The 13839-nt window shown below is 38.8% G+C and overlaps 2 protein-coding genes across 2 annotated transcripts in view; one reads left to right on the top strand and one right to left on the bottom strand.

Annotated features, from left to right (window-relative positions):
* Positions 1 to 998, top strand: part of LOC104287496 — a 7120-nt gene extending 6122 nt beyond the window's left edge. The window contains exon 4 of the mRNA XM_009886212.1: positions 961 to 998. Coding sequence (XP_009884514.1) covers positions 961 to 998 — 38 coding nt within the window. The remainder of the gene's footprint in view (positions 1 to 960) is intronic.
* A 6725-nt stretch (positions 999 to 7723) lies between these two features.
* Positions 7724 to 12447, bottom strand: RP9 (retinitis pigmentosa 9 (autosomal dominant)). Its single transcript, XM_009886211.1, has 6 exons — positions 12404 to 12447; positions 12153 to 12183; positions 11271 to 11400; positions 10859 to 10950; positions 9368 to 9429; positions 7724 to 8236 (listed from the first exon to the last, which is right to left on the bottom strand). The coding sequence occupies exons 1-6, from the start codon at positions 12445 to 12447 to the stop codon at positions 8011 to 8013; spliced, it is 585 nt and encodes a 194-aa protein (XP_009884513.1). The 3' UTR covers positions 7724 to 8010.
* Between the last annotated feature and the right edge of the window lie 1392 nt (positions 12448 to 13839).

Below are 13839 nucleotides of genomic sequence, written 5' to 3'. Positions count from 1 at the left end.
GGGGAATAATACCTCCCGATAAAAACAAACACCAAACCCCACTATTGTAGTCTAGATGCTCTTCAAACTGTTTTAACTTTTTAAAATATTGGGTCCTGTGTCACTGCTGGATACCCTTTTGTTTAAGCTACAGGTCTGTCTCAGCCTGTAATTTGATACAACACAAATGCACATAGATAATTCTTAGGAACTTCAACTTTATGGAGCAGGAACTTCTTGATACTTTGAAGGAAGATAGGGAAAAACAATGGAGGGGAAAACTGCATTAAGTGTGTGCAATAACAAATATGCTTTTATGCATTTGTGGGAGAGTCTGAAAAGGTTATAAACTGAAAAGCATGAGTATGTACAAAAAGCTACCTAAAAGATCAGAGTCCCTTCTGGAAAAAAAGAATCTGGTATAGTAAAGCTAACTTCAATATTCATTCAGTTAAAGACTGTCTCTTTCTCATATACTAAATGGAGGATTACAATTCCATGTATTTGGGAGGTCAGAAACAAACTTAGACTGAAGCATCTCATTAGTCAAAATTGGCATCCGTTCTGAAGTCAGATTATTTATACATCAGCGTTAAACCTTTAATTGCTGATCCTTTTTAGTAAAAGCATCCAGGAGACTTGCATAATCCTAAAATACTACTTATATTTGACCCAGAAATAGTTGGTGTTTCTTGGATGCATTTGACAATATAATTTCAGTGTGTTCCTGTAATTATACTATGAGTTTGGTATGGAACTCTTATTGATCTGTTATACTGGTATATTCTGTGGTCCAACACCATTCCTGTAGAATTTATTCTTGCTGGGAAGTTGAGTACATAGTTCTAATATCAACAATCAGTGTCCTGTCCTGCAATAGGAAAAGGTAATCACTGATGTCCGGTCTTTCCTTAGAATCAAATTAACATATATTGTGTGGAAGGAGAATGCATATCTTAATTGCTTTTTTTTTTCCTTTAGGGTGTGGAATGAGGAAGTCTCTCTATAAGAGAAGATAACTTCAAATATTGGGGCAGGAGGGAAAAAAGTATCAGAGGTCTGCATAAATCCAAACCTCAGTTATTATTCTCCTGTGTATTTTGTAAGTTGCTGTGCACTCTTAAAGGCTAAGAAGTAGCACTGTAAAGACTGAGGACACTATTAAAATACAATTAAGTATTTAACACTAAAGTCACCTTTTTACAACTAGCATATCCACTATTTAAATAATAAATTTAATAGAATTGCATTTTGAGACTTCTTGTATTCCATCTATACATGGAAGCAAAAAAGTTTGATAGGGATGTATGTGCATCAGTACCATTATAACATACCATTTATTGCTGTCCCTGTTCTTAGCTCTGCAGGACTGTGAAGCCTGTCAATGTCATCACACCTCATAGTCAGTTTGTCTACATGATGTGGACATAGGTACAAGATTTTCTTCCACCAGCTGGACTTTTGGCTGGATTTCCTTTTGTCAAAGTGTAAAGGAATATAGTTAAAGCTGTATTAAGTCAAGTACTGACTTGAAATTTCAAGGCAGTTCCTCAGATATTACTTTCTTTAAATACCCAATTGAGGACTAAAACTGAAGCACTGAGTTGATGTGATGCTTCCTGCTCCTCCCTTTCTTTTTCTGTAGGGACTTCTATGGGTTCTCTATGGAGACCCTGAGCTGGAGGGATAGGCTTTGAAGACAAAACAGAAGTTTTTTACAACAGTAGGGTGCCCTGTTCCCTGACTTCTTACTGATAACTTCAATTACAGTTGATAGTATCCTTGGCAACCCACTACAGAAAATTCTCTTTATAGAACTAAGATGATAAAACTAGGTCTCTACTGAGCTATTTCATGAATAATGGAAATAGATGAGGTGGATAGGTAAAAAATGTGTGATCTTTTTCATGTCTATGAAAGCTAGTATCACCATGTGAGAAGAATAAACATGACATTGCCAATGTGTGATCACAGCCCAGAAGGCCAACAGCATCCTGGGCTGCATCAAAAGTATGGCCAGCAGGTCAAAGGAGGTGATTCTGCCCCTCTACTTCACTCTCGTGAGACCCCACCTGGAGTACTGCATCCAGCTCCGGAGTCCCCAACATAAGAAGGACATGGACCTGCTGGAGCGTGTCCAGAGGAGAGCCATGAGGATGATCTGAGGGCTGGAGCACCTCTCCTATGAGGAAAGGCTGAGGGAGTTGGGGCTGTTCAGCCCGGAGAAGAGCAGGCTCCAGGGAGACCTTATAGCAACTTTCTGGTATCTGAAGGGAGCCTACAAGAAAGCTGGAGAGGGACTTTTTACAAGGGCATGTATTGCTAGGATGAGGGGTAGTGGCTTCAAACTAGAAGAGGGGAGATTTAGAATAGATGTTAAGAAGAATTTTTTTACTCTGTGAGGGCGGTGAATTGATTGATTCTCTGATTGATTGATTGATTCTCTGATTGATTGATTGATTCTCTGATTGATTGATTGATTCTCTACCTAAACGATTGATTCTCTGATTGATTGATTGATTCTCTGATTGATTGATTGATTCTCTGATTGATTGATTGATTCTCTGATTGATTGATTGATTCTCTGATTGATTGATTGATTCTCTGATTGATTGATTGATTCTCTGATTGATTGATTGATTCTCGTGTGAGTGAAAAAGGTAGGGGAAATTGTTAAAAAAATCAAAACCAACCCACTCTACCCCACCCCACCCCCCGCAAAAAAACCCTGAACAAAGCAAAACCCAAAACAACAACAAAAAACCCACACAAAACCACACCAGTTTTTCTTTATTAAAGGAGGGGGGGAGGGAATGGACAGACATGACTTGTCTTCTGCCTCCTCTCCCAATGTTCTTATTCTGTGCCCTAGAGTAACATTCAGGGATAAAAGCAGTGTTTCCTGTGACTGAATTCAAGTTTTGTGCCTACCTGTTACTAGTTTGAGCTGTAACTGAGGTTATGCTGTTGTCTCTCAGTGACGAGTATTGAGGTTTCCCTACCCAATTGATCCTTCATCTTTCTATTATTTTTAATAGCACTGGCTTGTGCTATAGCTCTGTAATTATAGCCTTTACCTCAAGCTGTTAGGGATCCATTTTAATACTGTGATGCGAAGTTTTTATTCGCTCTCTACCCTAAGCACTACAAGAAAATAAGGAATGCAAATTCTTATTTGGCTTTTGTGCTGCACAAAGCCTCTATTGCATCAAAACCTCAAAGAATAAAATAAGGGAGGGAATTACTTCAAGCATTGAGCTCTTTAATACTCTGGAAAATATGGGACTGCTGCTCTTGGATATCTAATACATGAATGTGCTGCTTCTAGAGGGGGATAGACTTCATGCTGATGGGGAGAATGAATGGCAAAATCTCTTCAACTTGAATACTGTAAGTGACCAAAGAGTAATCCTCAACTATAACTGAGACCTCTTAGGGAAGGATTGACCACTTTTTCCCTGAACTTGAGTGTAGGTTTGCAATTGAATACTAAGCCAATTCTGCTGATGGACTTAACTGTTAGCCTTTTGCTGCTTGTCTGAGGAAAGGAATATTCATGACATTACAGTTATATGGCACTCTTTCGGTGGAGATTTTTGGGAATGGCTAATATTTCACAGGTACTCCCAAGAACATGCTAGTCATCCTTTCACAGGTCTTACACTAGTCAGTATGCTTTTTACCCAGTCGTAAGAAGCCACTTTAGGGCCTGGTGATGCTAGCTCCCAAGAATATGTGAGGGAGTTGCAGTAGGAGTGTTTAGACAGCTCTTTGTCTGAAAACAAATGCTATTTTAAACTAATTGCTTAAAATCTTGTAGTGTACCCATACTATGGATCCACACCAATGCTTTAAGTAGTATGCACGAATGTTCTGGTGCTCCAGAAATACTTCTTGGGTAATGTTATATGTGATGTCCTATGACCTTAAAACTAAGTGTTCTACTTGGTTTTTTCTTCACTCAGCAGCATGGATGATTTGTGGACTGCATCTTAAGTCAAGTGGCTTACAACTTAATGTTCAGAAAGGTTGTGAAGTACAAACTGCATTTTAAAAGGCTGAAAGTTAAAGTCTAGGCTCGTCTTCTTCAGCCAGGTAACTAGCCATAGTGATATTTGAGATTTAATTTGTTACAGATGCACATACGTGTCAGCTTTTCTTACCACTGAAGCTGGATTGCCCAGTGATGAGTAAGTGCAGTGCTGGCAGTATTATCGGTGTGTAACTGTAGCAGCACTGCATTGCCTTTAAAGTTTTCACATGCTTCCTTGCAGCATATAGGGCAGCTGAAGAATCTATTTACTGCTTGGCAAACCAGTAATGAACCTTAGAGGCCTCTGAGACTGCCACACTGGGAGCTTTGTTTGGACAGACTTACTGTCTGTGACTCAGAATTTCTAAACCATCTTTTGTAGCTAACTAAAACCTCTGTTGCAAAGTGGGTGTGGTGTAATCCCTGAAGTGGAGCCAGTGGGTTACTTTGGCTTGCCAGGTTTGAATTCTGTATTTTAATTTTTCAATTTGGTAGCATCTGCATGGCATAAAGCTTCCCCTTTCACAATGCTCTGGTTTCTGCCTTATGCTGGAAAAGATTAATTACAGGTCTTAATCTATTAAAATAAAACAATGGAAGACAGGAGCCAATGGCAAAAACCACTCATTGCGTGCCAACCGTAGGCATACCAAGGAAAAGCAAATGCACTATTTAAGAGTCCTCAGATTCCCCTGACTGACTCACTGCCACCAGCCAGCTCAGTTAACAAGACTATAAACCCCAACTAATTTCATGGCCAAAGAAATAAGACAGATGTTGGTGGTTTTGCTGAGGTAATCTTTCTTAGAAGAATAGTTCAGAGTATTAAGATGAACAGACCTGGGAGCTGAAGAACTGTTAAGCTGCATTGCCTGTGGGGTGTGTTGTAGCTGCATTTCACACTTACTTAGACTCTTGTGTTGTAGCTCCACTTCACACGTATGGGACTATGCAATTACAGTATTACTACCACTCAGGCTTCAACAGAACTTTCACATAGAAAGTTTCTTTCACTTTCTACAAAGAAGGCAAGGATGGCTAGGGGGGAAAAAAAAAAGTTCTTTGAACAAAACCATAACTGGTTCAAATAGTTAAGATTTCAAAATAATAAGGCTCATCAGTCTTTCAAGGCTATAATCTTCTATCCTGCTTTCTGGATTTACTTCTACATAGAATCACTTTCCATGAATGTAAATTTATCTCTAGTCTATGTATTTTTAAAAGACCTAGAGTCTTTTAAATGCCAGCTTTGGCACCGTTTAAAATGCTAAATGATGAAATCAATCATGCTTCTTAGCACTCTAGCAACAGCTGCCACTCAGCCCTACTCAAAATCTTACTCTATTGAAACTGTTAGCTTTAATTTTTAAATTAGCTCTACTTTTATGAGTTTCAGTAGAGAACTACTAAAATCTTTATGTATGGGATATGATAGAGATCTATAGAACTGGTAACGATGGGGGAAAATGAATGGAAGGCATGTGAAAGACTGATTCCTATTACAAGAACTAGGGTGTATGAAACGAAACTAGTAGGGAGCAGGTTGAAAGCAAATGAGGTTTCGTCACTAATTGTTCATTAATCTCTAGAGTTCCTTGCTGAAAGAAATTGCAAAGTGTACAAGAAGTGACTGGATGTAAAAGAAAAAATACATCCAAGGCAACTAAAATATAATCTATGATTCGAAGTACCTGCACTACAAGCAGTAGAGGCTAAGACAGCACTTTGGTGAAATAACAGAACCACTGCCACTAGAGTTTGCACTGCTCTGTTGTGTAAGAATCCACTATTGACCATGAGCAGAAAAAGAAATTGGGTTAAACAGTGATGTGGTATCTCAAAAGAAACTTTTACATTGCATTGATATAAGTTACGGAATGGTCTTGTACAGTATTTTTCCTGATTGTTCAAATAGTAAACCCTGGTATGTAAAACGGGAAGGACCCATGAACAAGAAATAGAGTGACAGACTAAGGAAAAACTGAATTTGTTTTTATTGAACTAAACTTCAGAAGACTCTTAAATGACAAAAGCCAAAGTAACTGAAGAGTCCTTTAGGTTTGCACTGCTCTAGACAAACTTCAATGAGAATTCTCTTGGAATGCATCAGGTGAATGCTAGCTGTGGCTTGCAGCATCTGTCTTAACGATCACCAAATCTACACATGCAAGGATTTTCTCCGCACCAAATGTGGCAGTACAGTCCATTATAAATCTCCTCATGCTATTTCAGCTGTTAAATCTTTTTCTGGTGAAAGAGCCAGAAGCTTTGAATTCATTGATGATGATGCTGATACAGGGAACTGTCAGGAGCCACCAGTAAATCACATCACAGGGAGATTTGCTAAGTAACACCGGAGGATAAAACACAACTGTGCATTCAAGCTCTGGGAAAAAGATAAAGAATCTTTTTGTAAGTAGGCCTCGGCTACCTTGTTTTTCCCCAGAACATATTATGAATGACTGGCAAGAAATGGGGGGTTATTTTTACTAAATGACTCTTAGAGATGTAGGAGGGAGAAAAAACATTTTAATGTATAGTTTCCCCTGTCCTTTTTTCCAAAGCTCTCAGGAGAAAAAAAAAAAATCTTAAACTCATTTTAGTCTACAGTTCCTTGATTTAACTGTTGATGTTCACTCTACTAATGTTAGAACTTCACCATGGGCTGTTGGGGTTGTTTTTTTTGATATAATCATAAGCACAGAGACTAAGTTCTATATAAATCCTTCCTAGTCCTTTCAAAGCAAATCTATTTTTCTTTCTCCTTTTGCAGAGTACCAATATATATCATCTAGGTCCTCAAATCACAGCTTTGTACCACTGTACCTTGAGGTTCCAAAAAGAAATGCTTACTCTAGTGCAGTTTATAGCTATCTCAATCTTTCTACTCAAGTCTGCAAGATTACTTAAAAGAAAAGTGGTCAGTACACAAGGTCAATTAAGTACAGAAAACTTTCCCTTCTTCCTGCTTACAAGTTCTTTACTACTGTTCTGTGGTTTACATGCATATGGTTGAAAATCATTCTTGTAGGATGATGCATAAACTACTACTACATAAAATAATTCTAGTAAACATAAAAAGTAAGTTGGAATTTATTTCCCCAAGCCTTTTTAAAAGGAAAAAAAATCCTCAAGTGTATCAAAACAACTGATACTGAAGTATATGTAGAAATTAATCTTTTTCATTTCTAACATGAAAACCCCCTTTTAAATAACTAAAACCACTACCTCTTTACAGTAACGTTGACCATCTAACATCATTACACTTGGCTCCCACTCCTATGGTTTGGAGAACACGTTAGGTATTGCAGAACTGTGCGTATTAATGGCGATGATGTTGAGATTTTGCTACACAAAAAAATTAAGTCTTGCTGACACTGCAATTTTGTCTTAAAGTAAATCCCCTTGATTAACTTTTCCCCCTCCTTCAGCAGTGCTCTTTATTTCCCTAGCTGACAGTACTAGGATAAGTACAATGAACTTCAGCACACAGGCAGTATGCAGAGAAAAAAAATACAGTACAACCTGCTTATTATAAGCACCGTAAGTGAACTGTCAGTGCTCTGCACAGTGCAAATTGCAGTCCCATTACAATGAGGCTTTGTATGTAACAAAGTAACTTCATGGAGAAAAGACACTTCGATAGACAGTCTGCTGAATTCTGCAGATTTGTTGGCGATACCTTGGTAGTCACAGCTTTCTGCTGATAGTCACATGCGGCAACACAGAGGCCCGATTTGACCAAGACGGATGACCATTAGCACAGGTTTTACAGTATAAAGATATGGTTGACTGAGTATTGTTTAATGCAGCGCTCTTCCTTCTGGCTGCAGCAGTGCAGAGGGGCAGAAGAGGACAGACAGTGTAGGATGCTGTACGTGTCCACCTGTAAGTTCTGAGTTTAATAAAGCCCTTTCTGGTGGCTTCTTCCTCGTTCTTTGGATTTTTCCTTGCAGTTCACAAGTAGAGGTCAATCAGCATGCAGCAGGTGACTGCTGTCAGTCAGATTCTGACTTCTCATTAGATTTAGATGATTTATGCTTTCTTTTCTTCTTCTTCCTCTTTTCTTTTTTTTTCTTTTCCTTCTTTCTCTTTTTTTTCTTGTGTTTATCTCTACATTCTGAGGAAGTGGAGCTGCTGCCATCTTCATCATCCTCATCACTGTCATCACTGTCATCATCTTCTGAGGTAGAGTCCTCCAAGAGCTGCTTCAGTTGCTGTATCCTGAGTTTAAAAAATGTGAATAAGAATCCCTTCTAGCTCTCCTCTACCTGTAATAATTTATTCTAGCTTCAATCTGTTTCCTTCCTAGCTTGAGAAATGAAAGCTGCATGCAAAAGCCAGGGGAACACTTCCTCTTTTGCTGAATTACACTCCCGTTACAGTGTTCATAGACTGATAACAGCAACCTCTTTTGAGACAAGCAGACTGACTGTTCTCAGGGACTTTCCATCCCATGGGATACTGAGCAATATTTATGTGTGCAAAATAATGAGGCAACAGCTATCACCAGACCACCATAATAAGTTCTATGTTTATCCACACACAGATGCATACTGGGATTATGGTATTATGAAATCCATTGCCCTGCTGATACAGAGATGATGTCAGTGAAGCTGATGGAGTAGACTATACTTTAGATGCAGAGGTATTTTTGACAGGCACTCTTCCTTTGAACTTTCATGAATTACTGGCAAATAGGACAAACTATTTGCTTATTTTCTTGTTGTCTTCAGTATCCTTTCCAAGGATTTGGTTTCGGGGTTTTTTTTTTAAAAAAAAAAAAAAGCGACACACTCGCAGCAGCAGTACTACTTTATGGGCTACCTATAGTTTGTTCAGTTATCTCATTGATACAGTTCAAGAAAGCATTAAAGAACTCTGCTGCTTTATATATTGAAAATGATCTCACACAAGGAACATCAGGTGCCTAGAACTAGCTTTCTAAATCCACCCCTTCATGTCTACTGAAGGTACTTCGATGTACCAAATTTTAGAAAACACCTCAGTGAAGTTAGTGAAAGAAGAAAAAAAAACACACCAAACTGCTTTTTAGGCCAACCAAAACTAAACTCAAGTACCTGAATATTATGGCATAAATTAATATGACTCCTCTTTAAACTTTGTTTGGAAAAAATATAGAAGCTAGAATTAAAGAGGTAGGAAGCAGTACTGAGTGATTATTGAGAAAGTAGAAATGAATTAGTGCCTGCCAAAACAAAGAAACTGCCATTAAAAAACATATTCTGAGTTGGTTAAGGGTAGCTTATATTTAAGTGTCACCTATACATTAGTATCATGTTATCAAAATGAAAACCAAATTGAAAATGCAGTTTACTACAGAAACATACTTACCTCATTTCTTTTTCATGACGTTTATTTTCCCTTATTATATCATACATTGGATCTTCATGTGCCTTTAAAGTGGAAAACAGAAAATCCAATGTTGGTAAAGAGAAGTATTTATCACCGACTGTTGTATTTCTTAAAAAAATAAACCCAATGCAAGAGGCTTTTATCAAAAGATGAAGTACATTTAGCAAGCTCTGAATTCACAAGTATACTCTCAGATGTAACATTGTTTATCTGAACTGTTTTTTTTTTTTTACTTTAGGAAAAGCTTATCTAGTTACATCACCACTGAAGGGGACTCTCCTCACGTATGCTACCTCTCTCCCTCTCCAATCAGTTAACTAAGAGAGCCCCATACATATACTATAGGAATAGCTAGACATAGAAGGAATACTGATGTTCAGAATAATAAGCTATGCCCTTATAGCATATTTTAAAAACTTGGATACAAACAAGAATACAGGAGCAGGGAATATAAGACAAATGGATAACGAAGTTGTAGTTGTCCTAACATGCTATGTGCTACCACTATTGGTTCTTAAATCAGTTATTTTTAATTTAAACAGATATTGCAGCAAAAGATTGTTGTGAAGGAAGATAGCAAGCAAACTCTGCAGATATTTAAGGCGAGTTCATGCTGTGCAAGAATGCAGCAAGATGGGGCCATCATTTCCGTTGGAAGATTCAGCTAACAAGTTCAACAGAGAGGAGATATCAGACACTGACCAGAGGTGGGAATTAAAACGTCAGTAGCAAATGAAAGATGTTGGAAATGCACCACAAAGGGCCTTGAACATACAGCAAGGGCTTGGTGCAACAGAGAAACTGCCTGAGTAAAAATGAAGACCAAAGGCAATCTGGTCATGGGAGCTGGTTAAAAATACTCTTTGCAGTACCATTCTGATTGGACAGAATAAGTCCAGATTGCATTTTTCAAGGATAGAAATGAGGACAGGAGAAAAAGTGATGAGAGCTTGAAATATAGTTGAACAATGCAGAGCAACAGGAAAAGTTAAAGAGGTCATGCAGAAAGAATCTGCAGAACTGAGATGCAGCCTCGTGTAGCAAGAGATCAGACTTGTAGACAATGACTGGATTACAGACCTAGACAACAGGCTTCATGATGTGGTTGTTCACAGTGACAGTGGAAGGCTTGAAGCGGCTGTAATGTGGGCAGCTCAAGCTTGACTAAACACTTTTTGTTACGTTGACATTTTAATCACAAAAACTGAATACAATGGTTGAAACAGGTTCTCGAAGATTTCCAATTTAAATGTAAAAATTACTAATTTTCCTCTCGAAGAGTAGATTTTCTGCAAAGTAGTCAAACATCCAACCACATCTGTAGCTTTTCTTTATTAGGAGATTTTCGGCATCCATATTATACTAAAGACAGAGGAAAAGTCCTTAATAACAGGCTTCTCTTCACTTGCAAGATTATGCATCATCAGTATTAAAAAATACAAGCAATAATACCACAGTATTTGTACTCACTACTCTAAATTGTTCCAATTTCTGATTGCCTTTAATAAAGAATGGGCATTCTTTATCTCCTGTTCTGTGTCCATAACGTTTACACCTCCAACCTTTAAAAAATAGAAGCAGCAGTAAATTGCATCTCTGAGCTAGATCAGAAGAAGGAAAAAGAAGCAGCATATTTATGGAAAATATTTTCATTTTGTTGAAACAAATAAATATATGCACGTATTACGTTGATAAATGTAACATCCATAAAATGAATTTTATGCATTTTATTACAGCCTTCAAGGTACTGGTTGCTTTTATATCAACATGATGCAAATCTAACTGGACCTTGTCATTTGTCCACCAGACATTCTGCCCTCCCCCAGAGTAAATGGATGGCTATATGAAGGTCCAATGACATCTGGAATATTTTCAGCCTTACACTGCATGACTTTGACTTCTTTTCCCAAAGGCATCCAAAGCCCTTTTGTCGGGGCATGTGCCAAGAATTCTCGTGCGCTTTCATTGCCTGGTACATCAGGTATGCAGTCTTCTGGCTTTGTTTCATTCTCCTAGGGAAAAAGATAAGGACAATAAAATCTCTTTTTCTTTTTTAACTTTGTAAAAATTAATACTCCAAGTATGCAGGCCTTCACTTAACATGGAGCCTATTTCCACTGCAACATTTCCTTTTCTTGTAACACACAAAGGATCCAAAATACCCGACCCTTTTAACAGCATTAAATATTTTCCATTTTCAGTCACCCTTGAATTTTCCAGTCTGAACTTTATTGCCATATTTCTGTGCCTTCCCATTTATTTTAGCAATTTATTTAAATAAGTAATATAAACAAAAACTTAACAGACAAGCACAGACTTATTCTGCTAACAAGACATAACCATTAAAAACAGCTTTTACAACGCAGAGGAGTATTTTTTAGGTTAAAAGCACTAGATGATGGCTTAGGTATGTACATTTCAGAAAAGCAATGATCATTATGAAAGTATTTTTACAAACACATTTAAGCATAAGCAACGGAGAAGAATCTTGAAGAGATGTCACGCAAACTGAAGATCTGCTTCACCATCTGCTTCAACGACTCTCCTCTATCTGCACTATTAAACACTGCATTAAGTTTGCATGCTAAGAGGTGATGAAAGAACTGGTATCGTCCTATCTGATTCAGAGCTCTGAGTTTTCCTGTGGAAAAGTTTTCTCTGTAATTTATACAGGTAATGTAGACACTTAAGATAAACGGCTAAAAGACAGGTTGTATGAAAATCCTTTATAATGCTAAAAATTTACTGCAATATATTTACCAACCTTTATTAGCCCCGGGGGAGGTTTCTCATAGCTGAAAAACAATAGAAATATTGTTACTCTGCAGCTTAGCACAGACAAATAAATTGAGAAAATACAGTACTTCAATGATATGGAGTTAAAACCTTCACCTCACATTGTCCCTTAAATTTGACTCTATCAATAATCACCAAGGACTACAGCAGAACACACACCTGGATGCAAGCAGACTGAGAGACAGTGCTTGTCATATCACCACATGCATCTCTTGCAACCATCCTTCAGATTCATATTCTTGTGGGGGAACAACTACTTTCATCGTGCTGCTTAACAGGCATGTGTGGTACATCCAATTTGGCTTCAGTTACCGTAAATGCTCAATTCTCTCTTCTTTTTCCTGTAGCACCCCTCCCCAAGATCTCACTGATACAAATTTCTTTACTCCAGCACTGCTCGATCAAACCTTACTGACTAAAGTACCATCTTTCCTGCAGCATTTCTCTGGATTTAATAGTAGATATAAAATTTATTAAAATCCAAATAGCGAGCAGATGCTATGTAGAGCACAGCAAGCACGGAAGTACATGTTCTCAGGAGTTAAATGCCAAGACACTATGAAATGGTCTTTATAACAATAACTTCATGAGTTCTGTTTAGTGCATTTCATAACAGATTTTTACTCTCACTTGGAAAGGAAAAAAATCATGTTCTTGTGAACATATAGAATCATAGAATGGTTTAGGTTGGAAGATACCTTAACATCATTTAGTTCCAACCCCCCTGCCATGGGCAGGGACACCTTCCACTAGACCTGGTTGCTCAAAGCCCCATCCAACCTGGCCTTGAACACCTCCAGGGATGGGGCATCCACAACTTCTCTGGGCAGCCTGTTCCAGTGCCTTACCACCCTCAGAGTAAAAAAATTCTTCCTAATATCTATTCTAAATCTCCCCTCTTCGAGTTTGAAGCTACTATCTCTCATCCTAGCAATACATGCCCTTGTAAAAAGTCCCTCTCCAGCTTTCTTGTAGGCTCCCTTCAGATACCAGAAAGTTGCTATAAGGTCTCCCTGGAGCCTGCTCTTCTCCAGGCTGAACAACCCCAACTCTCTCAGCCTGTCTTCATAGGAGAGGTGCTCCAGCCCTCTGATCATCCTCATGGCTCTCCTCTGGACGCACTCCAGCAGGTCCATGTCCTTCTTATGTTGGGGACTCCAGAGCTGGATGCAGTACTCCAGGTGGGGTCTCACGAGAGTGGAATAGAGGGGCAGAATCACCTCCTTTGACCTGCTGGCCATACTTTTGATGCAGCCCGGGATGCGTTTGGCTTTCTGGGCTGCCAGTGCACATTGCCGGCTCATGCTGACCTCCTCATCCACCAACCTCCCCAAGTCCCTCTCTTCAGGGCTGCTCTCAATTCCTTCTCTGCCCAGCCTGTGTTTGCGCTTGGGATTGCCCTGACCCATGTGCAGGACCTCACACTTGGCCATGTTGAACTTCATGAGGTTTGCACAGGCCCCACTCTCCAGCCCCCTCTGGATGGCATCCCTCCTCTCCAGCCCGTCAAATGCTTCACACAGCTTGGTGTCACAGGTGAACCTTCTGATCTTTTTATTCCATTAAACCCCTTTCAGTGAAAAAGCATAAACCTTTCACAGCACCGTGGGCTACTGATGAACCCATTATGCAGGTCTCAAACCTTTGTATCTCAA

This window comes from Charadrius vociferus, unplaced genomic scaffold (genome assembly GCF_000708025.1).
Source record: "Charadrius vociferus isolate BGI_N301 unplaced genomic scaffold, ASM70802v2 scaffold545, whole genome shotgun sequence".
In the NCBI taxonomy this organism is placed as follows: Eukaryota; Metazoa; Chordata; class Aves; order Charadriiformes; family Charadriidae; genus Charadrius; species Charadrius vociferus.
This window is presented reverse-complemented; position numbering and strand designations above follow the sequence as displayed.